The 25,790-nt window shown below is 43.9% G+C and overlaps 1 protein-coding gene across 4 annotated transcripts in view; it reads left to right on the forward strand.

Annotated features, from left to right (window-relative positions):
- hdac4 (histone deacetylase 4) overlaps positions 1–25,790 on the forward strand; it is a 199,669-nt gene that overhangs the window by 164,465 nt on the left and 9,414 nt on the right. For all 4 annotated transcript variants that reach the window (XM_066686463.1, XM_066686464.1, XM_066686466.1 and 1 more), the window contains 5 exons: positions 1,336–1,423; positions 3,517–3,636; positions 5,745–5,842; positions 19,579–19,697; positions 22,559–22,692. In XM_066686463.1, coding sequence (XP_066542560.1) covers positions 1,336–1,423; positions 3,517–3,636; positions 5,745–5,842; positions 19,579–19,697; positions 22,559–22,692 — 559 coding nt within the window. The remainder of the gene's footprint in view (positions 1–1,335; positions 1,424–3,516; positions 3,637–5,744; positions 5,843–19,578; positions 19,698–22,558; positions 22,693–25,790) is intronic.

A 25,790-nucleotide genomic window follows, 5' to 3' on the forward strand; every position in this document is an offset into this window, starting at 1 on the left:
TCTGTGAGGAGTGTGGTGTGTTCTCTCTGTGTCTGCGTTGGTTTCCTCCGGGTGACTGTCTGTGAGGAGTGTGGTGTGTTCTCCCTGTGTCTGTGTGGGTTTCCTCCGGGTGACTGTCTGTGAGGAGTGTGGTGTGTTCTCTCTGTGTCTGCGTTGGTTTCCTCCGGGTGACTGTCTGTGAGGAGTGTGGTGTGTTCTCCCTGTGTCTGTGTGGGTTTCCTCCGGGTGACTGTCTGTGAGGAGTGTGGTGTGTTCTCTCTGTGTCTGTGTGGCTTTCCTCCGGGTGACTGTCTGTGAGGAGTGTGGTGTGTTCTCCCTGTGTCTGTGTGGGTTTCCTCCCATGCTCCAAAAACACATGTTGGTAACTGATTGGAGACTCAAAAGTGTCCGTAGGTGTGAGTGAATGTGTGAGTGTGTGTTGTCCTGTGAAGGACTGGTGCACCCTCCAGGGTGTGTTCCTGCCTTGTGCCCAATGATTCCAGGTAGGCTCTGGACCCATCACTGCCCTGAACTGGATAAGGGTTACAGACAATGAATGAATGAATGAATTCCAGTCAGAAAAGTCAAGCAAAGTATGCAGATGACATAAATGACTACTCTTATATATTACTTAAATCCCAGAAGTGGACACCCTGGTCAAACTGTGTAGGTTTCTCTAAAGGAGTCAGGCTTCTATAACATCTGTAAACTAAGAATAATGGGTCCCTCAAACTACGCACATCCCTTTGCATTGTTTTCCATTTAGTTAGTGAATAATAAGCCTTGGGATATTATCATTTACAAGAGTTACACACATCTCCGTGAAAGAGAAAAAGCTTCTCGGAACTTCACTGTTTCCTCAGTGTTTGAGCTTTGAATACCTGCAGAGTAAGTGATCCGTATTACAACTTCCCTCTCTCTTATAGAAACGCCTTCCCACTGAACTGGCCTCATTACATAAAGGTTAAATGGAAGGATTGCTCCACAGATGCTGTGGAAAAAAGTTAAATAAGAAGGCTTTTGCGATGCTGTGGTGAGTGAGAGCCAGGTCTCTCTCTCTCTCTCTCTCTCTCTCTCTCTCTCTCTCTCTCTCTCTCTCTCTCTCTCCACTATGGGCGGGAGGCCAGGCCAAAGCGTCGCTCTCCCACTCTGAAGTGAAGCCAGAGCCCTGTGGGTGAATGGTGTCATTAGTAAAATGATAGAATCCAATAGACCAGGGGGTCCACTTAACACACCACCAAACACACCACACTACATGGCACCACCAGCTGACACACTCTCTTTCCAGAGACCAACTCATTCCCTTTCTCTGCCCCCACCAACCCCCTCTTATTTTTTCCTTTATTGAAATAACAGGGGATTCTGCTATTTCAACTCAGTGGCCATCGCAGCCAAGCTCCTCCAGCAGCGACTAAACGTCAGCAAGATCCTGATAGTGGACTGGGTGAGTGTGGTGCAGCCAATGAGTAGATATTCGTTCGCTCTCATTCGGCAAGGTTATTTACATATGTATAAATAAATACTAGTTGTTTGGGTATGGTGTGAATAAATACAAGTATGTGCAGACTATGAAGAGGTCATAAATATGAATGTGAAGGTGTATAAACAGAGTATAATAAATAATATGTAATATATAAGTGTGTACTTATGAACAGTGTAGGTTATTTATACAGCATGTGCAATAGTGGGCAATATATACAACAGATGAGAGAGCCGGTAAGTGGTGTTTAAGTCCATGTGTTATTAGCGTGTGTTAGGATACAGCTCGTCATTATTGTTCGGGTATCGGGAGGCAGAGTTCAGGAGTGTGACAGCTGTAGGTAAGAAGCTGTTCCGGTACCTGGTGGTCTTAGTCCGAAGGCTCCTGTAGCGCCTCCCAGAGGGCAGCAGGGTGAAGAGTCTGTGTGCTGGGTGACTGGGATCTTTGATGATTTTCCCAGTCCTTTTCAGACACCGCTTCCTATAGATGTCCTCTATGGCAGGAAGTGGTGCTCCAATGATGCGTTGGGCGGCTTTCACCACCCTCTGCAATGCCTTCCAGTATGAGGCAGAGCAGCACCCGTACCAGTGCAGTGATAAAGGTTCACCAGGATATCTGAGGACAGGTGGTTCTTCCTCAGAGTCCTCAGAAAAAGATGCGCTGGTGAGCTTTCTTGATCCTCGGAGATGTAGACACCTAGGAATTTGTAGCTGTTCACATGCTCCACTGCCGTCCCCTTGATGTGAATGGGTGGATGTGGATCAGCATTCCTTCTGAAGTCCACGATGAGCTCCTTAGTCTTATTAGTGTTGAGCAGAAAGTTGTTATTGTGGCACCACTCAGCCAGATGATCCACCTCCTTCCTATAGGCGGTCTCATCGTTATCTTTGATGAGGCCGATCCCTGTGGTGTCATCTGCAAAGTTAATGATGATGTTGGAGCCATCAACAGGTTTGCAGTCATGGGTAAGAAGGGAATAGAGGAAGGGACTCATGACACAACCTTGTGGTACACCAGTAATACTAGATGAGCAATGGTTTTCTAACCGGACATGTTGAGGTCGGTTGGTCAGGAAGTCCTGTAACCAGTTGCACATGAGAGAAATAGATTATTTTATATACTTTTTAAAATGTTAGCTGCATTATTATTGGGTACCCAGGGAGATGAGATGTGAAAGATGAGAAATGTCAGCATACACTTGGATTCACATCCCCAGCTTTACAAAGGATGCTAGTATTTGTGGCATTGACTGCCACAGAGGAAAAACTCAGTGTGGTTTATAGTAGGTGCAACTATGATTCAGGCTTTTATAGTTGGCCATACTGCACATTTTTAATACACAGACGTCTATATTCCTAGATAAATACATCATCAAATATCTCGTTATTTAGTTTCCTACAAAACTTTGATCATAACAGAGAGGAATCTGAAACCGTCTTGCAGTTAGAGCACGGCCCATATAGACAGTAAGGATGTGCCAGGGGCCTCAGTATGTAGGTCAGTGCGTGTCCCTGTCCAGCCTGGCTTGTGGTGGCGTGAAACGGACTCTGGAGCACAGGAAGCCTGCTGGCACGATGGCGAGACTCTACTCGGATCATTAGGGCCTCAGGATGTCTTTGAAATGCCCTTCATTTCCTCCTGTCTGTCACACAGCATTTTGGAAGAAGCACAGGCCACGATACACAGGGCCTCACATCAAACGAGACGGGATGAGACAAAAAAGCTATTAAATCTCATTCTTGCATCACAGTGAGCTCAGAATAGAATATTTACACATTTTAATTTTGATGAAAGTACGCTCTTGGGTCAAAATGTGTTTTCCAGCATAGTGTCTGATTTGGACATTGCCTTAATGAATACGTTTATGCATGTCTTATTTGTCCTGTGAGTCAGCCTGTCGCATATTGCTCTTTGCTGTTCTTTTTTCTTCTTCTTCTTTGATCAGTAATTGGACTATGAGCTCAGAGTTCATGTATCTATTTGCACTTACACTGACAGTCAGACAGCTGGATAAATGCTGGTAAATGCTAACTGCTGAAACCACTGCCCTCTTTCAGGATGTTCACCATGGCAACGGGACCCAACAGGCATTCTACAGCGACCCCAATGTCTTATACCTTTCTCTTCATCGCTATGACGATGGGAACTTCTTCCCGGGCAGCGGAGCTCCCGATGAGGTCAGAAGCCACAGCCGCTGCAGAGACGCAGAGTCATAGTGTGTCATGCACCTAGAGGGGGGAGTGAAACGGCAGACGCTTTCAGTCTTCCTCCATTATGAATGTCTACACACACACACACACACACACACACACACACACAACCACTTAAGTGCCTTACCGTAGAGCTCATCACAGTGTTCGAGATTGCTCTTTTATCCTTATTTCGCAGTCAGCTGATTCTTCTGTGGTGTGCTCCATATTGGGACCACATTTCTGGTTTACTGCCGTTAGATCAGTGTTTACAACTGTTCTTTGGAAGAACAAACCTGGTCTCACGAATGTTCAAACTGACAAGAAAATGAACAAATAAATAAAATGGATTGTTATGCACTGCCTCTCGATGATTGACATGTTTGAATGCTTCTGGTAAATATGAGTAAACATTAGGCTTGGATTTTTTAAAGTTTTAGAAAAATGCTGGAAGTTACCAAATGTAGTTTTCACAGTCAGAATAGGAGTAATTAATTAATCAACAAATGAGTATAAATCAATTCATGCACTATCCACTATCCCCTTAAAGCCATATTACTACGCTTGTAGTCTTCTGATACTGCCCCGTTACGTCCCAGCATTAATACTTGAGCATATTTACAGTACAAACCTTTTAATGAACTATGAAGACAAAAGATGTAAAACAAATGTGTGTATTGATTGTAACCAAGGTCAGATATTCAGTTAATCTTGTTATTGATTTGCCATCGTTTCACCCTGCTCTAGGTCAGAATGTAGCTGCATTTAGCTTGTGTAGTCACAGGGGTGGGCTTAGTAAGAATGCAGGCTAAGTACATTGAGGGTGGGATGCCCCAAATGCTGAGAAAAACACATGACATTTGATCTGACTGGTCATTCAGTGAATTTATAACCACCTTCAAATGATTCAATTGATTTGAAATGTTTGATTTCATGTAGTTGTTTGCTGTTTGTAGAATTCAGAAAATCTGTCCTCTTCAAATGTGATCTTCTGAGAAATTGGATTTGAGCTGCGTTGCCAGTTTTAAGTGTCATACCTATAGAGGGGGGAATGCACCACATGCATATCCTATATTTAAGCGCTTAAAGTAGGTGAGCATTACATATTTGGCTCAAGATAGTGCCATGTTGTGGTTACTGTGCTGTGAAAGTGGTAGACTTTCTGCTGAGATGCTGTTTACACAGGGTTTGTAAGAGACTTCGGTAACACTTCCTATGAATCCAGTACACGTAATGCATTATACGGCATCGCTATATTCATAACACTTTATAAGGTATGATATAGGCATGCTGCACTATAATATCCATTCATAAGAACAAGGCACCATCTGGGAGTCGGGTAGATAGGTCTCTGCCACTCAGAATCATACACAAAGAGACCAGAGAGCGTTCTGACCTTTTTTGACCTTCTATGGAAATTGGGAACAAGGGGAAAAGACAGTATTAGTGTGTGGATTATGGCGATGAGTGGCAGTCTCAGACAATAGACACTGCTCTGTCCGTGTCATCATCACACACCAGGCAAACACACACCTCCAAACACACAAAACAAACAATGAACAGGGGAAGGACAGGACCTCCCCTGTGAGAACCCAGCCCTGCCCAGATTCCAGTGTTGTGTGCACAGTGTTCTTATGAATAAATATCATATTGCATTATAACACCAGCCTTTATAAACTCACACACTCATACCTTATAAAGTGTTGTGAATGTAGCTGTATGTGTTTTAATGAATCATACAGACTTACAGCAGTCATTATAAAGTATTATGTATGCCATATTATGCACTGTAAACACGATCCAAAGTTTGTAAGACAGATCACATCATTTTTGCCCTTTTTCATATAATTACACATGCTTACAGTATGTAGTGTCAAGATTCGCACATGCTTTTACAAATGCAAAGCCTCCTACTACAGTTCATCTGTAACAGTGGATACGTCTTCAGGAGTGACATTGTTGGTGCATGTGTTATTAATGAGGAGATGCTTGATTGTTACAGAGACTTCAGTCAGCTTCTAAAGGCTGGAAAATGCATAAAAATGCTTCCACTGAGCTTTCTCACTCTGCTTGTGTCTGCGTTTTCTTTGTCGCAGGTGGGATCTGAAGCTGGACTGGGATTTAACGTAAACATGGCCTTCACTGGTGGCTTGGATCCACCCATGGGGGATGTGGAGTATCTGGCAGCCTTCAGGTAACTGCCTACTTCCCAGTGCCGTTTGGCCAACAGTGTGTGCGGTTATTCCTCCTCGGAGGGTACCTCAGAACATTCATCTGAGCATTGCATGGTGCATTATAACCATTTGTGAGGGTGGGCAGCATAAGCTTAGGCAGTTTAAATCATTTTTAAAAGGATGGTTTTTTTTTATTATGTACCAAAACAATTTGTAATCACTTTTTACCTGATCTTTCTGCCATTTATTTTTCTTCACTCAAACAGCAGTACAGGCTGACACACTCCTTATAACACGGATGTGAATGGGTCAGGTTTGCTATAGTAAACTCATACATAAGCTCAGAAATATGTAGATTCGTTGTTCCATGTTCTCTGTCCTTAAAAATGGTTAGGGTTTTTAAAGCATTAGTGAATGTTAACAGGCTATGGCTCCCTGCTAAAGAACACCTTTGGAAGACGTGTACAGCCTATACCTCACATCACTGTTTCCCTTTTTACTGTATGTAAGCCTGAGGTGGGATATCAGCCAGACATTCGCCAGCCCTGCTGACCCCTGAGCTGCCTGCTACTCTTAACACCCAGTGAATATCGATGGCAATGCTCTATTTAAGCCTGTTAAAGCCTCCAGGTAGCACATCGTAAATCTGAATTTCAAAGAAAGCAATGTGGAAGAGGCGTTGTGCTACTGTGCACAAATTTAAAAAGCCACACTTCATATAAGTGCAGCGTGCTTGACAGCTTAGGAGAGTGTGGCAGTGAAGCTTCTGCAGAGTCCCTATGATCCTTACAGGGACTTTGAGCAGCTAGGAGTGGATAGAAGTAAGTGGGAGGAAGAAACGTTCCAAAACAATGTCTTGTAACAATTTGTTTAAGCGTTGCTCATCTGTTGGCCAGTCTCTTTTATCTGTGAGCAGAGGCTGATGGGAGTCTTTGAGGATGTGCCAGTGGGGCTGAGCCCCATTAGCTCTGGTGTCTGGGCCTATTAATAACCCTTCCCCCCTGGGGGCTCAGGCGCATGGCCCATTCGAGACGCCCACGACCTGGTGCTTTGAAGAGGGGGATCGGTCTGATCCATCAGGTAGACGCTTGACAAACGGCCCACAGCGAGGCAGTGATAAACCCAGATGATCCGTGCTCATCCCTTTCTTCACCTCCCCCCTTTATGCCCCAATCAGCCCTTCCTCCTGTCTGTCCAGCAATGTAAATCTCTCCACAACTCTGATAAATAGCCGTGGTCCGGCCTGCACACAGGGCATAAGTGATGCCAGCTGCTTCTGACCTGCATCGCCCACTGACCTCAGACCATCCCATTGCACTCTCCCTCTTCTACCACTCAACACAGGATGCCAACCACGTGTAAATTGGTACCCATAAAACACATTCGAGTTCAAGACTATCGGGGCATCTATATATTTGGAGCTTTAATAATGACAGATCAAGGAAGTTTGGTGGCGTTATATTTGTCTTTCTCATTTTTTAATTTAAAATTTCACACATGAAGAAAAGTACAACATATTGTTAATGTTCACAAACACTGTTTATGGAGAGGTTTTGTAGATTTTGACAGAGATGGCTTCAAAATGGAAAAAAAATGAATGTCATATGAAAGGATCATCCACCAAAGGCTTAGTCTTTTCAACCAAAAATGGGTTGTTGTTCTTCACGGTGCCAAAATTTGGGAGAGAATTGTCAAATAGCTCAACAGAACATTGTTCAATGCAGTATTTGCAAAGGATTTATGTCTTTGACAATCTTCTGGTCATAATGTTCTGAAAAGATCTAGGGAGCCAGTAAACCCCAGTGTGTTATTTGGGGAAAAAACATCCAGACTTGTGTTTTGCTGGTATTCATTTCTAAATTTTGAATTTTGTTTATATTCAACAAATATAATTAGATTGTTATTGAAAAAACTGGGTTCCGGTTTGCATTAATAGAGTGTGTCCCAGCGTTTCTGGAAATGGGGTTAGAGCTTAAAATAATAGTTCAAGTATATATCAAACTGTCGGCCTAAAAGTATATGATAATCACTTTTCTGGTTTTTAAGGTTTTGACAATTACTTGGCGGGCCATGACATCAGTTAATATTCTAAAAGTAATAGACTATCACGTTCCACGTCAAACCGACCGCACTGAACATAGACCTGTAGATTCCAACACACACTGGTTCCACTGAGGAGCTGAAGTGCTATATTTGGAAACCTATCCCCATATGCAGCTCATTGTTACTCAGTGTAATGTGAGATTGCGAGTGTCACCAGTCGAAGTCTGACTGAAGATGAGTCAAAAAAAAAAAACGTCAGTGTGCTGCGCAGGAGTGTGTGGTGAATTTGTGTGAGCTCTCACACACTTACAGAACCAATTCACTCAACTGAGTGAATCACTCTCCCTCACACACACACACACACTCCCTCCTGCCAACCGCTGCTTTGAATCTGGCACAGAGCCTCATACAACCCGCTCATTCATACTGATCACTGTACACTGCAGCCAGCACTGCTGCTGCTGTTTTGCTCTCATCTTACCCTCTCCTGTCTTCATCTATACGCTCTCGCTCTCTTTCCATCGTAACATCTCCTCTCTTCTACTCCCACGTCGGTCCTCTCCTTCTCTATCCTTACCTGTCTTTACCTGTCTTCTCCTGTCCTCGCCTCTGTTCTGTTGCTCTCCACTCATCTCCTGTCTGCATCTCTCCTTTTCACTCTTTGTTCCTCGTATCCGCCTCTCCTCTCTGTTTCTGTAATCCGCTTTCCTTCTGTCATTAGTGCTCCTTTAATAACACCTACCTTCCCCATGTTCCTGGTCTTCCTCCGACTCACCTGTTGCCTGGGTTCCACATCAGTTATGTTTGTGACCCAGGCAGCAGTGAGTGGGAGTAAATTATAAATGATTCATATGCTCTGAATCAGTAGTGTGTTGTAGTCATTACCAACAGAAAGGCATTGATGTTCCGGTTTTATCTGGCTCTATATTGTCTGTTTCTGGCCACATCAGTGGGCCCGGTGGAGATTTCCACCATATTGCATGTGTTAATCAGAGTATCCAAAACAACCGAAGAGTAGCATTTTGCTCCAGTCAGCAACAGCAACCTGATATGAGCCATTAGTGTAATCAAATTAGACCCAATAATACATTTCAGAAGGTGGAGTTGAAGCAGCACAAATCCCTAATATCTTGCTCTGTCCAGAGAACACTGCAGGAAAGTAAGGAAACTCCAATTCCACAGCCACAGCATCTTTGCACTGTTCTCCTTTCATTAACGAAATATGCGTCTCCAAAAAAATGCTGATGCATTGGATAGCTGTATGTTTTTTTCTTTTTAAGTTCCACTTCATTCACTCTCTTAAAGTCATTCATATATATTCACCCAAGCCACAACCATCGCTAACATCGCTCACTTGTTTTCTCTCTCTCTTACACACACACACACACCCTCATCCCCTCACCCACCCGCCCAGGCCCCTCTCATCTGTCATACAGCATAGCACCATTCTCACAGCCATGATTTATCTTTCCCCAAAGACTGGGAAGGGAGAGCATAGCAGCAGTTCATATATCTATCCTTTGTCTGTCTGTCTCTTCCTGCCCTCTTGCACACTCCTTTTCTCCCTCTCTTTCCATCACCTACACTTTCACTTTTAGCTCTGCCTCTTGCTGCATGGTAAATAGTGAAGCATTGATGTAATGACAAAGGCTGAATGGGGAAAATCTGTAGCCGACCAAACAGAGAGGATCAGATAAATAGAATGGTGGAAACAAAAGAAAAAACCAACCTCTCCTCACCCCCACTCCACTCCTGCCCTCCATTTCCCTTGTTTCCCTCTCAGACGTGTTTTGTGGGCCTTGTGGGACAGTGCATGCCTCGCGGGCAGCACCTTTTTATCCAGCCACAGCCAGTGCCACGTTGCATTTGCAGGGGATCAAGCCTGAGATGAAGAAAGAGGGAGAAAAAAGATAAGAAAATTGGCTCTAATGAAAACCAGAAGCCCAGGCATTCTCACCATGAACTTGGAAACAGAGAGGAGAATTGAAGTTAATTCAAACCAGCTCTCCGCAATGCCAGATGACAAGGCTTTGAAGTGTTTTTCCCCCTTCTTTTCCTTTTCGTTCTTTCTTGACTTTTTTTGTACGGGGAGCGAGATTGGAAAAGCCTTTGAGCCTGACAGATAGCCCTGGATAGCATTAACCCTTTGTGGGTCCCGTTGGTTTTACAAGTGGGGTCTGTTGTTGCCCCAAACCACTGTTGGCATGCCTCAACTCGGGAATTAGGTGGAATTGCAAGGATGGATTATTTTTTGGACAGCTTGTGGTCCCTGGTCCTACTCGCAGGCTTTACAATTTGTCTCAGTCCGGTGCAGGGGAATCTGTACAGGCTTTTGCTAATTACCGGTCCATAAATCCTGGACAACTATCTTCTTCAGTGGGGAGGCTGCTGTTAGAATCGTTCACCGCGTATAAGATATAAGAAGAATTTAGAAGAAATGTTTGTGAGTGAAGTGGATGATGGCGTAGCCTTTTGAGAAGTGGACCTAATTCCTGAGCTTGTAAACTAACCAACGTGCATGGTGTCGTGCCAAACACAGCCCCAGAAACACACACAAATGGAGCATGTTCCTAAATGGAGCATCCTAATTCCAAAATGTGTTCCTTTGAAAGAGTCTAGTTGTGATCACAAATACAAATAGTGAATTTGAGATACGATTAAACTAGTGGCTCTTACTGGATGTGTTCCAGTTCCACATCATTAACCTGACTTAGTCCTGACTGCACTGCCTCCGCCTGTGGAAAAGTAGATGTTGAGAAAGTGATTGCTAGGTGACTTTGACGGAGTAGGCCCTGATTTATGAGTTGGTCGACGCCTTCGATTTTTAAGTGGTTTCATCTTTCTGTGAGTGGATTTGGCTTCTGGTGATTTCCCTACCTCTGAACTACTGAACGGTACCTACATATGAGCTTAGAGACAAATATCCATCTAGTAGATGAATAATTAGTGAATCCTTCTCTTAAAACAGTTTTAACCAGTCATTTAAAATAATACTACACTACGTACATGGAGCCACAACATGGAGTGGTTTACTACGAACTCTAAGTAAACCTTCTGTTGAGAAACAGAATCAAAGGATGCTATTTTACCATCAACAGGAGGAGGTGAACGTACCCTGGTCGAGGGATTTGGGAAAGGGCCGAGAGGAAGATGTTTCATGATTTTCTGAGAAGCTGTTGGGAAAGCATTATGAGGATGATCCTCATCCTATGAGAAGGGGTAGTGTTACCCCTGGGGTTGGGGCTGTTTAGTTCTCCCATAGATTTCTGAGACGCTCTTGGGCAAGAGACAAATACTTTGTAGCTATGTGTTCCTCTGGCACTGGGAAGCCCGCTGAGAGAACACAGTGTGTACTTTCAGCCGTGCTGTTGGGGTACTGGCCTGCAATAACCACTAAACACACAGTGGGATACTAACAGTTACCATTAATCCTGGCCCAGAATCAAGCTGGATAAAAAATAGAGAGGATTTCCAGTCTTTTCTGCTTGGCTTATGCTTCAGTTAACAAAGTTGGGATATCACTGCAGAATAAAATTCATTCATAGCTGCAATAGCTATTAAAAATAGAAATAAACAGGCAATTTAGAAACTTCCTAATTTCCAGTGTTCTTTATTGACATTGCCTGGTGTTGCCCCAAGTTTCTGGTGTAAAACCTTTACATTTAAAGCCCTGGCTGTGGCGGTCAGTACGGAGTATTGTTTTCCGGACTATGAGGGGGGCCTGTGTGAACAGTTAGTGATTATTAAAGGCCAATCGTTTTGGTTTTACAAGGCATGCGTTCTCATTTATGAGCCTGCTCCGAGATTTGAACTTTAGAAGAAAGGCTTGGTGAACGTTCACAGACACCAGCTCCGTACCGTGAGCGTGGATATGCATTTTTGAGTTTTAGAATGTGTAGAGTTCCAATTAACAGTGTTTGTGTTCTCACAAGGGTCTGTTACTCCACTCATGGAAATGATAACACACACAGGCCTCTACCTAGGTTAGGACCCACAGGGATGAGTATGGATTAATGGGTTATGAGAGGGCCATTGGTGCTTGCAGTGTGTGAGGTTTGAGGAGCACAGGAAGCTCCTAAGGGGTCACAGGTGGCTTTTATCTGTGTTCACTTCTAATGTGTGGTCAAGGCAATTATTAGTCACCTCTGTGTTAATTTCAATTTCACTTAGAAATCGCAAATGACAGCGAGTATCAGTAGACAGCAGGCAGTAAAACAGTAAACGGAGGCCTGTGGAGACGTGCGTTTGGATGGCTTCCACATTGTGGACTGTAAATCTCAGCATCTCTAACCTAATTAACAGAACTCTTTGTCCAAAGCTAGACACAGCTTGGTTCACACTGTTTTAAGAAGCCATGTCCATATCATGACACATTTCCCATACAGAATCTGGGATGTGACATATTATGTGAACACAGTTAAAAATCTCCATTGCTACGATGGACTTCTGTCAGAGCCATCGTTTACTGGTCAGTTGCCTCATACTGTTAACAGTTGTTAAGGTGCTGTTCTGGTGTGGTTTGAGCTTAATATCTTAATTGAATGCCTGAATAAAAGAGAATTACAGCCTTGAGAAACCCTGCTTGACCTTTCCGGATAGGTCAGCCAGGTGTGGGGCTACTAGTGAGACATCACAACACATCTGGAGTCATAGCCACTACACCTGTAGAAAAAAACCCTGAAACGGGTATCAGATGTAGCAAATTTACTGCCAAAAACCAACCATCCATCCATTGTCCACCACTTATATGGGTCCAGGTCATGGAGGGAGCAGTCCGAGTAAAGAAACCCAGTCATGTAGTCTCTCCAGCTTGTTCTTGGTCTGCCCCGGGGCCTCCTTCCCGTTGGACATGCCCGAACCACCTCACCAGGAAGGCGTCCAGGAGGCATCCGGACCAGACGCCCGAACCACTTCAACTGGCTCCTCTCGACGTGGAGGAGAGTCTCTCCCGGATGTCCAAGCTCCTAACCCTGTCTCTAAGGGAGAGTCCAGACACCCTGCGGAGAAAAATCATTTCAGCCGCTTGTGCCCGCGATCTCGTTCTTTCAGTCACTACCCAAAGCTCATGATGATTAATTTTTCACAATGAATAAAGGCTGCCTGCTTTGCAGAGCTGCAGAAATGGTTACATGTTGCATGGGGTGGAAAACATCTTAATTTGAATTGCTTAGCAGGCATCGAGAGCTTAGGGTGTGGCCATACTGCCTCACTGTTTTTTGACTTGAAAACCTAGAAGATACTTGGGGAGGGGGGGAACATTATGCAGGTTTCATTCATTGTCTGTAACCCTTATCCAATTCAGGGTCATGGTGGGTCCGGGGCCTACCTGGAATCATTGGGTGCAAGGCAGGGAACACATCCTGGAGGGGGCGCCAGTCTTTCACACGGCGTCCCCACACACACATTCGCTCACACACTCACACCTACGGACACTTTTGAGTCACCAGTCCACCTTCCAATGTGTGTTTTTGAAGCGTGGGAGGAAACCGGAGCACCCGGAGGAAACCCACGCAGACACAGGGAGAACACTCCACACTCCTCACAGACAGTCACCCGGAGGAAACCCACGCAGACACAAGGAGAACACACCACACTCCTCAGACAGTCACCCGGAGGAACCCCACGCAGACACAGAGAGAACACACCACACTCCTCACAGACAGTCACCCGGAGGAAACCCACGCAGACACAGAGAGAACACACCACACTCCTCACAGACAGTCACCCGGAGGAAACCCACGCAGACACAGAGAGAACACACCACACTCCTCACAGACAGTCACCCGGAGGAAACCCACGCAGACACAGGGAGAACACACCACACTCCTCACAGACAGTCACCCGGAGGAAACCCACACAGACACAGAGAGAACACACCACACTCCTCACAGACAGTCACCCGGAGCGGGACTCGAACCCACAACCTTCAGGAACCTGGAACTGTGTGACTGCGACACTACCTTATGCAGGTTTCAAAATCCTGTCAATCTTTTTTTTTTGGTCATTATATAGAAACTAAACTGCAAAATCATTGTTGTGACATCACAACCAATTAGATCATTAATATGTTACTCATTTAGCAGTTTTGTTCATCCATTCGTGCTGAAATGATAAAGAGCCATGGCACTACAGAGAGACAGTGGTATTATGTGCAGAGCAAGATATGGGGTTAAGTATTAAATATTGTGGTGTTCGTGGCTGTCAAGGAGCAAATGGATCATTGCGGTCATCCAAATTCAGTGGAAGGAAAAGTGCAGCACAAGAAGATCCTTTAAAGCAGATCTTCTACAATAAATGAATGCTGTACGTTTGGCCGTTCAGTAGGGGGTCTCCCAGGGGAATGTGATGATATGAGCACATTTGACATGTGTATGGTGCTGATGCGTCCTACTGAGAACATCAAAGTGAGTTTTCTGAGGTGGGGTAAGTGCGCATAGAAGAGGGCGCTGGCTTGGTGCCCGTCCTGTTGTTGAAGTGCTCCAAGATTGTGGCAGTCGGCAGCGTGCTTGTGGGCTGTGTGAGAAGCACCAGGGCTTTCATGTGTCTCGGGACAGACGCAGAAGAGACGTGGGCAGACTTTACTGTGGTCATGGCGCCTCTGTAGCTGGCAGATGGAGGAGGCCGCAGGAGTGAGGCGTCACCTGCAGCGGAATATCTGACTCTAACTGAGGCAGCTCAGCACTCAACGTGTCTCTCTGTGATAATGAATAAGCATTTCACATTATTAAAACCTTTTAAATCTAAAATCTTGACCCTAAACCTCACTCAAATTGAGACCAGTCATCACCCCCCCCCCCTTTTTTTTTTTCCTCAGCAGCTGTTCAGGGACTTTCCTTCGTCCTGTTCAGTGTTATGTTTAGTCACATTTCAGCTGACCACAACATGTAATAACAAGAGTCAGTGTTGATTGTGAAAATATTATTGAGCATTTGTAGCTTGTTTAGGATGCATCCAACATAAATGACTGTGGCGCTTTGACCCACACTTCTGAAAACATCTACTCCCTACTCACCACTGCACTCAGCGTAGTCACAGGGCCGTAACCGCTGGTAAGAATGACGCTCGCTCTCTCACTCTCTGCTGCATTTTTACCACAGTAGCAGCTTATTTAAAAATATATATATTTTGGAGACTTTTTTGATCTGTAAAGAGAAGGACTCCCCGTAACTCCCTGACTGTGAGTTTCCTGTAAATACAGTATATCTCCAGAAGCTTTCTCGTTTTGTTCAACCCACGTCCAGGACTTTATTAACATCTCGTGGGTTTGTCCATGTGGCTTTAGCTGATCGTGTACATCTGGAAAACTGGGTGAATGTGATTTTCTGCCAAACAAATCCCTTAAAGACTGAAAACAGTCTGAAAACAAAATATATATATTATTTTTTTCCAGTTTTCTGCTAAAATTTCAAGAGTGGCTCCTCATTACTTTGTTGAATAGAATCTATGGAAAATGACACTTCACTTAATGCGTAATTTCACTTTTTTTATTCCATAGTTCAGTCGCGTTAGTGGAAAAAAAAAAAAATGAAGAAATGCCATCTGTGAATAGGTGTGTTAAGGCATACTACATTATCTTTTCATAAGGCTCGCTCTGTGAAGGCCGTAGCACATTTGCTAATTTTCTCGAGTCAAATCAAGACTGAGAATGTTAAAAGTGAGTGTTGATTTTAACACGGGCAAATTTTCAGTTGTAAGGCTGAGTTATGTTTCTGCATTGACTCAACACACAAACTATGACATAAGCCAGTGCAGGGGTCCTACGCCCTTTTCGAATAAAGCATTGTTTACACGCAGATCCAAGAAAGAAAAAATACAGTGCTGGCAGTTTGTTCCTACTCCTCATAGTGAGGTAATGTTTTTGGTGTTGTTTTGGTCTGGAGACATCCGTTGTTTTACCTTATTTTTCCACCTTTTTAATCATTCCCCCATGTCTAAACCAATGACTGAGGAAATCTCTTGCCATGAATTTGCTGCTGTCTGCAGTCTCTGTGGTGTGGAGAAGAGGAGTTTATATGTTGGAACTTCCTCAGTTAAACCTGATCCATGTTCGTCCAAGAGTGGGCCAATTGTTGTGGTCTGCATCAATGCGTTGTGTTGTTTCATTTCTGGAAAGGTGCACTTCAAAGCCGGTGTTCATTTGCATGGCAGTTCTCATTGGCTTACCTGCAACACGGGTCACACTCAGAAGCAGGAAATGCCAGTACACGGTGGTAACCTGTATCACTTTCCCTATGTTCCTGTTAAAGCACAGTAAATACTGCTCCGTCTCCAGGGGGCGCTGATCTTGCCACGGCAGTGCAGGTGTTCAGTGATTTTTGGGTAGTGTGTGGGCACTCTGTAAGCCTGTAATTGTGGCGATGTGGCGAAGGAGAGGATGGAAAGAATGAGGCTGGTTTGAGCAGCTGCCAACTCAGGTCCTGGGCCCCTGGCCTCGGCCCTCGGCCCCCAGCCCACACACAGTACAAGAGTGCCATGTTCCTGAGGTCAGCAAAGTAGACCTCCCAACAGCTGCTGTGGAACAGGGAGCACTAACCACCACCGCTACCACACAACACTGAGGGCTATGCCAGAGAGACTGGCACACACACACACATACACACACACCAGGCTTCTGTGCAACTGCCTGAATAATTAGACAGCAGACAGCTCCAAATATTTGACTTTCATACACTGACTTCTCTAAACCGATATTAATTTTTCCTTTATTAAATTCCTGGTAATGTCTGCGTTTTTATTGGGTTTCCTCCGGGTGACTGTCTGTGAGGAGTGTGGTGTGTTCTCCCTGTGTCTGCATGGGTTTCCTCCGGGTGACTGTCTGTGAGGAGTGTGGTGTGTTCTCCCTGTGTCTGCGTGGGTTTCCTCCGGGTGACTGTCTGTGAGGAGTGTGGTGTGTTCTCTCTGTGTCTGTGTGGGTTTCCTCCGGGTGACTCTCTGTGAGGAGTGTGGTGTGTTCTCTCTGTGTCTGCGTGGGTTTCCTCCGGGTGACTGTCTGTGAGGAGTGTGGTGTGTTCTCCCTGTGTCTGCGTGGGTTTCCTCCGGGTGACTGTCTGTGAGGAGTGTGGTGTGTTCTCTCTGTGTCTGTGTCTGTTTCCTCCCACAGTAGGTGAATTGGTGACTAGTCTGAGTGTGTGTCGCCCTGTGAAGTAGTGGCGCCCCCTCCAGGGTGTGTTCCTGCCTTGTGCCCTATGATTCCGTGTAGACTCCGGACCCACCTTGACCCTGAACTGGATAAGGGTTACAGACAATGAATGAATGAATGAATGAATATTTAGTTACATACATTGCTAATTTGCATATACTTTAGTAATTTATAGTCTGTTTATTCATGTCAGATTCTGCCTATTAATTATTCTGTTGTTCTATCTCTTAAATAGATCAAACAAGGCCTACAACTCATATAAACATAGGTAGCATGTTTAATTCCCAAAATATGCACCGTACTAACCTTATCTCTATTAGCTACAAACAGTTGCTCTGAGAATTAGGAAACCTGTTTGCTCTCAGCACTGGTGGATGAATAAAGTCCTAGATTTGATGCATCTGATGTGATTATTAAGCACCACTGGGACAAGGCGATGGTGTAGGTGTGGAACACGTCATGCTTTAAGAATATGCTGAGTGCTGCGATGGATATTTGCAGCCTGACCACAGCTGTGGTGCTTGCGGACAGGCCTCAGCTGCGCAGGACCTGCCCACATCTTAAGGACAGCAACACAAAGCCAGCCTATAATCTGCCTACACCTACACTGCAGCAGGGAGCTGCTGTCCTTTAGCCAGATCCTGTGAGAGAACCTCCAACTCCAGGCCCATCAAGCCCCCACCATCTCCAGTTCCTCCCCAGATCCAGCTGCAGCTCCGGCTCCAGCTCAGTATCTTAATGGAGCTTAATATAGCTTCCCAGCTGGGTGTGCTTCAGCTGGGTGATGCTGGAGGCAGCCAGCCAAAGTTTATAGCCATAAGCTCAGCCATAATATCTTTCCAACCGAGCCGTGTGCGTATCTCACACTGACGTGTGCTCTGATAACCCCTACACAGTTCCATGAGGATTAGCCTACTTTTCAGTTTGTTTTTGTCTTTGTTTCTATGTCCCGGTCCAAATAAAAAAGCCAGAGATTTAACATATTTTACGTAGAATATTGCAGCGTGCTTGCTTCTCGATGCTGATGTTTTATTCCTAGCACATAATGAACAGCCGTTGTTTCTGATACTTACATAAAACACAGACTAGCTCCAAAATCTAAACTGTACATCAGACTTTTGAAGTTATTAACAACAGTGGAACAATAATGGCTTTTTCTCTAGAAACACTAAGTTTCTTATTATATATGTATATGTTTTTATTGTCGTAATGAATGTTTTACCATGTTGTGTTGGGCACAGATGTTTTTGCACAAAAGTGTATATTGCGTGGTGTAAATATTTAATGGCACATTATTAAGTGGAGAGCCAGAGGGCAGATGGGGGTGTGTTTTACAAGTACTCTCACCCCGCTTGTGCTGTCATTGGGTCAGCACTGAGCATAAGGCTGGAAGAGCTGTTGAGCTGTGTGCACTGCAGTGGCTCTGGGCTGGGAATCATAGCCTCACCGCAGAATGGGCCGTTAAACCCACAGTCCTTCTATGAATCACACATTCAATCTGGGCATGTTACTTGGACTTTTTTTTTTTCCTGCTTCTGAACATGACTGTGTGTAAGATTGTCTGCGTGTAACAGTACACTGCTGTCTGTGCTTTCAAATATTACACTGCAAGCACAAATGCATCGTCTGGAAAGTGGTGATGAAGCTGCTTGAATTTTGGATTAAATTCAAAATTAAACACACACTTCCTGTTGAACTGGGCCACATTGATAATATGTTTAAACATTAACAAAATATCAGCATCATAATGTTTATATCCACCCAAAATATGCAGATTTTTCTCACATGTATATTTAAAAAGTATTTATTCTGCTTTTTTTTAAATTGGATTTTAAACTATCGAATATTTTAAACTATATCGAATATTGTACCAGAAAAATTAATAAAGTTTAAAAATAATCTAAAGATAATCAATTATTTAAAGTGGACACATTATACCTCTTTTAAAACAAGTTACAATAGGTTTATGGGCTACAAAACATGTTCATGAAGTTCTTTGCACAAAATCACTCGCATAAAGAGATCTCACCAGCTCTGTTCTCGCCAGTTTTAGTCCCTTACAGAACGAGCCGTTTAAGGGCTCTGTCACTTTTATGCAAATAAGCTATTGCTGGCCACACCCCTCCCATCCAATGTTTACATAGGTGAGGGGTTGGTGGCAGGGTGGTTCTATGCAAATGTCCTTATTGTGACATCACAATGTGTTTATAGGAGCATTAGAGACCCAAGTGGAAATGCAAATCACGCAAAAATGATGCCTCCTTTAAGACACAATACTCCATTGAACAAATAAAGCGCAATGTCTCTGAGACTAAAACACCTCCCTCTCTACTGGTCGTTTTACATGAGATGGAAAGTGACCATTTGCACTGGTTGATTCAGACAATAAAATGACACATTTTGGTTAACGTGGATAACTACAGTGAGGCGCCGGACCAAGTGCAGTTCGGAGAAAATATCGGACTAAATGAGCCAGAGGCAATTAGATAATTCCTCGATCTTTGCCACGAAGGATTTATAAAGCACTGTAATGTGTACTGCACTGACTGATTGTGTTTTTGTGTTTTTCTGCAGGACTGTAGTGATGCCCATAGCCAATGAGTTCGCTCCAGACGTGGTGTTGGTTTCATCGGGTTTTGACGCTGTGGAGGGCCACCCGTCGCCACTGGGGGGATACAAGCTCACAGCCAAGTGTAAGTGTTTGGCAGGGCTGATCTTTTCCATTTCTCAGACACATTCTCCACACAATTCACAGCCTTCTATCACCTCTTATGGTCCTCCAGGATTCAGCACCACAAATATAAATCCAGAGTCTAATGTTTAGTGTCCAGTTACTGTCTGTATCAGTGTATACTGGTAAAAAATGTGTCTCCTCTCGCTTTCTTGCGTTTCTGTTTTCCTCCTTCTCTCCCCTTCTTTTTCTTCCTTTCATCCTGTTTTCCTCTCTCTCTCTCTCTCTCTCTCTCTGTCTTTTTTGTGGCCTTTCTGTGTGGCCGGGGAAAGAAGAGGAAAATCACACACTGTTCTGCTGCTCAGCTCGGCAGAAGGCAAAGGTTTATTTTTCCTGTCTAAAAGCTGTTATTCTAGTTGAATTTGTAACGTCCCAATGCCACAAAAACAAAGGGACCTTATTCCCCTGGGTTCTCAGCATAGTTTAACCCAATAGTTTGTCTCTCTCTCTGTCTCTCGCTCTCTCTCTCAGTTTAACTGTGTTCCACTGTCAGACATTCCACTCTCATTCCTAATCTAAGCTCAAGAGATTAGAAAACATGTAAGGGACCAAAAGGTAACGTTTATCCTGTACAAAGGCCATTCTCATATCTTAAAGTCCTCTTTGTAGATTACATCTTACAGCAAAACCATACTTGTGTGTGTCTTTATGCGATTGGTTGAAGGCATGCTCATTGAAGTAGGAACGTTGTGGTGCTCAGAGGAGGGGGAGACCTAGACATATGTGAAGGGGAAGCATTAGAGCATCTGAGCTGAGAGAAAAGGAGTGAGACCATTCAGACTCGTTTAAACTGGTGTGATTTGTGTGAAATCTCTGAGACAGCTTTTATGGCTTTGAACCAATCAGAGAATCTTAATAGTAGTAGTCAGACTATTCAACCCAATATCATGGCTGAAACGTGCCTATGCTACTAAAACACCACACCAGCTAAAACGTACTGTTAAATACGTATGCGCTCGCTAGCCTCTAAGACGGCTTGGAAAAGCACAAGCTGAACCAAAGCATTCAAGTAGAAAATTATTTTACTTTTTTTTTTCTAAGTGGAAATGTGTTTAGAAAAGTATTGCAATGAACTGATACACCACTGGATATAAACACAAATAAATGCAGTATACAAAAATAAGGTTCGTGGATTCGTTACTTCGCAGGTTTTTTCAAGGGGGGCTTATGGCCGCTATATTGCGGATATTGAGGGAAAATCTAGGAAAACCGTGAAAACTGATGAATAGCCAAAATATTTCATTGAGTCCATTAAAATTTCATAGACTAGGGCTGTAGGTGACAAAATATATCATTTACAAGTATTTCTTACGTACAGTACCTGTGTTGTTCACGTCCACATCCGAGTGAAATTTACTGACGTTAAATCACAGCTTAAGAATTACTGTATTAAAGAAACTGGTAGGATATCACATGTAGTTCCAGCTGAAAAACATAGAAGACTGTTTAATGCAGAGGGTGGGTTGTTAACAGTAACAGGGAGGGGTTAAAAAGTCAAAATACTCAAAAAATATAAAATAATAAATAAAAAAATATCTTTCCTGTACTTCGCAGAAATTCGTTTTTCACGGGTGGGTCTTGGAACGCATCCCCCGCCAAAAACGAGGGATCACTGTATTTGGATTTGGATGTAGCTAGATGTTTTACAGTTTATTAATACTAATACGTGTTTGGCCTGTGACAAATCAGTCAGTTTACATCGCTGGGCATTTCATTAAGGGTCAGACAACTACTTGACTACTTGCCATATGCTACGACAAAGCATGCATTCACGTCTAAAAACACATGATTTATGGCTCATGTTAGTTGAGCTAAAGCTAAAGATAAATGTCGAATGAACTCAAGGATATGAAACTATTAGCTGGTATAAGGTGCATAACTATTACTTGTTTTACCAATGAATTTAGAAACCCACAAGTCAGCATCACTAAGTCAGCCTTTTACTTTTGAAACTTCCTCAACAAATAATTAGCACCATGGCAACACCGGCGCCATGTCCGTCTGGTGTTTTGGTCGGAAAACCTCATGTTGTCAATATATCCCGGTGGCGCACAGCAACAACTACATACCAATGAATACGTTACAGTAGGTGTGGTCTTTTTACAGATGACTTTATAGTGAGACCATGGAATAAGGTCAATAAATGCATTCAGAATGGTTTGTTTGTGAGACTATTTGAACTAGCTTAACGGTATTGGGTTTAGTTAGAGTGCTGCCTTTCAGACCTGCCTAATGTTTGAGTCACTGTTCAGGCTGGTGTGATGCAGCTGAGGCCGGTTTAATGGTGGTCCAATAGCATCCTGATGTCCTATGACACTCTCTGCGTCGTTCCTGACACAAATTGATGTAGACTTTTACAATGGTGTCAGTGATTACTGCTAGGTTTAGTACACCTTATAGTCATTGTGCGAGTGCAGTGATCAGAATTTAACATGCTGTCCTGTTCTGACCAAACACGTGGCCGGGTCCGAAAAGCCCAGAGAGCTTTAGAGGAATATATCAGACCTTCAGACCCTCCGACAGACCTACACGGGGTACAAAAGGATGCATATAGTCCAACAAAGATCAAAAGGAGCCTGGAGCCCAAATCCTGAGCCACATTTATTAAAATTAAACCTGCCTTGTATTATGCGTTTAGATCCACTAAATCCTAGGTGCCTTCCTTGTGAAAGAGAAAATATGATGTAATACCCATTCTTTCTTTACTTCCTCCCTCTTTCCTCGCTACGGTTCCTTTGATCGATGGCCAGGCGCTCTAGCTTTTGGGGCCAGCTTTAACCCACACCCACATTTGCTCTCTCTCTCTTTCTCTCCCCTGGGCAGGTTTTGGCTACCTGACCAAGCAGCTGATGGGCCTGGCCGGTGGCCGCCTGGTGCTGGCCCTGGAGGGGGGTCACGACCTTACTGCCATTTGCGATGCGTCTGAAGCATGTGTTTCTGCTTTGCTTGGAAACGAGGTGAGAACAGACTGGAGAGCAGCACAGAGTGGTGGAAGAGTGTGGAAGGAATTTACAGAGGTTTGGATGGTCCAGCATTGACTGGCAGCATTCTTTAACTTCTCCTATGAATACATAACCCATGAGTTTATCAGGGGACACGTGTATTTTCAGATAATTAAGTGCATATTAACTTATACGGTTTGGCAAAAACGGCGAATAAATTTACATAAATTGTTTCCCCTTACAGCAAGTAAACCCTGTGCATCTGTGATATTCAATCTGCCTCTTTTTAGGCCAACACTGCTACAGAGGTGATACAAACCCCATCATCTTAACTTCTGCAGGCCAACGTTAATAATGTGAATAAAATTCAGGCTTTAAGATGACAGACATGTTGCACTGTTTAGTATTTTGACATTCCTTTGTTTGTTGTTAACATTGTCTCACAATGTCAGGAACCACATGGTCAGATCTGTTCCACGTTCTTCAATAACTAAACAATATTTCAGGCAAGCGGTGCGTAATCATTAATGTTTGCGGTTTTCACGATGCTTATTGATTGGGTACTCATTCCTATCAGTCTTCAGAGCGTTTAGCCTCGTACAAGCAGCTTAAAGCTACTTCACACGCCTAATGTTTTGGCTGAATTTTGGAGCTAAGGAACAGTTGTGTTCATTAGATATTTAATTCACTTTTGTATGACATTACGTCTCTGACACAGACAAGTCCCTAATTCCCACTTTGACTCCTGTTTGCTGTTGTCTGGTTTTCACTTTCCAAGGATTTGTACATTTTCCAAATCACTGCAGTCACTTTCCAGTTCAGCGTGAAGGACATGTAACAGTAGTAGCATTTTATATATAATGTTATAATAATAAATGATTTCTTTAAATGATGCTGAGAACTATTCATAAAGTTGTAGTTGTTCACTCCAAATGAATTACACAATGTTATTCAGGGCTCTGGCGGCTTCATCCACTTTCAAACCAGATTAAACCAGCCTGATGCTATCTGTTGGATTTAACGCTTTATTTCAGCTCCATATTTCAGTCAAAGATTCCTTCAAAAGTAAATCTGTTCGTTAAATAGTTTCACTTTTCCTTGTGATTTAGTCAGTAGTCGTTTTGGATTTACAGCCAGCCTTCTCTTTTTCTTTCTGCCTCATCCGTCTTGTTGCAGTTTTCCATTCAGGGTCTTTTTCTCAATCAAATTTTTCCTCTTTCCACTCTTCCTCCCCTCCCCTCCCCTTCCCTTCCCCTCCACTCTCAGCCACCGGGTGTGGGAGGCAGCCGAGAGGGGGAGAGAAAGGAAGTAACAATCGTCAAGTTGAAAAATCAGAGGTTAATTGTGGGAGTGCGCATTTAAGCCAGAACTGAACAAACTATCCTCTGTAATTCATGGATTACATACAACACAAACGCAGGCCCTTCTTTCCTCTGAAGCTAATGGCTCGAATCAACTATGTACTTGGCTGTGGTGGAGATGTGTTTTGCCCTGGGCATTTGGGTCTGTGTGCCATCATTGTTCGGGACCAGCGTTCTGTGGTTAGAAAAGAAAGCACTGTTGCAATACCAAGTATATTCTTGGGTTTTATTGCGCATATCTTAGTTTTACATGCAATAAAGCCCGTGTAAGTTTCCCCTTCTGCTGAAAGAAATTCAGAAGGCTCTCACATAGCATATCGCTAACAGCCTCACTACGAATACAACAGTCGCTCATGCTACATCAGACGTGCTCGACAGAGGTGAGCACAGAGCCGAAGTGGATTTGCAGACACTGTGCCTTTGCAAGAGAGGGACATGAAGTGACCCTCAGGCACATACTCTCTTGGTGTTTACTTTAATTGGCTGAAGAGAAAACCTGCTGAAGCCATCCACAAAGGCCCTGAGAGGCCTTAAAGCACAGCTAATAGCATCCTGTCCCCAAAGCAGAGCTGCACGATTCAAACCCAGCTCTGACTCTTGCACTCGCTTTATACAGGCTCCCAGAGGTTAACGTGGCTGACCAGTGGGACCACGGTGCTCTGGAGAAAGTGGAATTGCTTCAGCATTTTCCCCAGCTGAACAAGAGGAAGGCCCATGTTCCTGGTGTTTTAGACTACCTCTGGAGTCCTATGGCTTTGGAGCTGTAAAAAATGTGAGCTGGTTCCAGTTCACTGGACGAGGGGGGAAATAATAAACAGGACAATAAGACCGGCCACTGGAGCTTGTAAAGGACCCGCTCTCTGTGAGTGCAGCAGGGTGACTGGAGGGTGGGTATGCTGCTGGGCTTCCATCCTGGGGCCTCAAACCCTCTGGTGAAAAGAAAAAAAAAAAAATCTGCTGCTTCCAACCTGTCAGGGAAAATAGATCTTAACAGCTCTGAACTGGAACAACGTTTGCTTTAGAGGGGAGCTGCACAAACCGCCAGCCGTAATGCAATAACCTTAATCGGTTTACCTGCGGCAGGCGTGGAGCCTGACTCAGGTCACATCCTCTGCCATGGCATCTCTGCCCATCTCTGCCTTTTCCTGTTAACCCCTTAAATTCTGAGGAAGCTGTTTGTTGGTGATAATCTAGCAATAGCATTATATATATTTTATCCATTTTGTTTTCAATGCACACTTTAGCCACTTTACAGGAACACACACACTCTACGTTCAACCACTAGTCACTTTATGATGTTCAGTTTAGGTGTACATTTCAGCCTTAGCTTTGTTTCCTATCACTGTGTAAAATATGCGCAAAGCTTGTCTGTGCCGTGTTTTGTTTGTTTTTGAGGGTTTTTTTTTTTGTTGAAAATGAGCTTGAGCATCTACAGCACAGAGTTGGGGAGGGTGTGTGAGGGGGTAAAAAAAAAGAGCCTTTGATGGGGAGAGAAGAGTGTTTTGTAAAGAGAAGAGAGGCCACTCACTTCCAAGTGTGTTGGCACTGCCGTGTGGATTTGTTTCAGACGCCTGCAGAGAGCCACTCAGCTGGGGGTTGGGCTCACTAAAGTATTAAGTAGACTCTCTCTCTCTCTCTCTCTCTCTGCAGTAGAACAGTGTCCCTGCGGCACATATGAAAGCTGTTAGGCTCACACTTCATGCAGACAGGGTCAGTAACGGAGAGAGAGAGAGACAGAGATGAAGTAATCAA

This window comes from Hoplias malabaricus, chromosome 12, assembly GCF_029633855.1.
Source record: "Hoplias malabaricus isolate fHopMal1 chromosome 12, fHopMal1.hap1, whole genome shotgun sequence".
NCBI classification, from domain to species: Eukaryota; Metazoa; Chordata; class Actinopteri; order Characiformes; family Erythrinidae; genus Hoplias; species Hoplias malabaricus.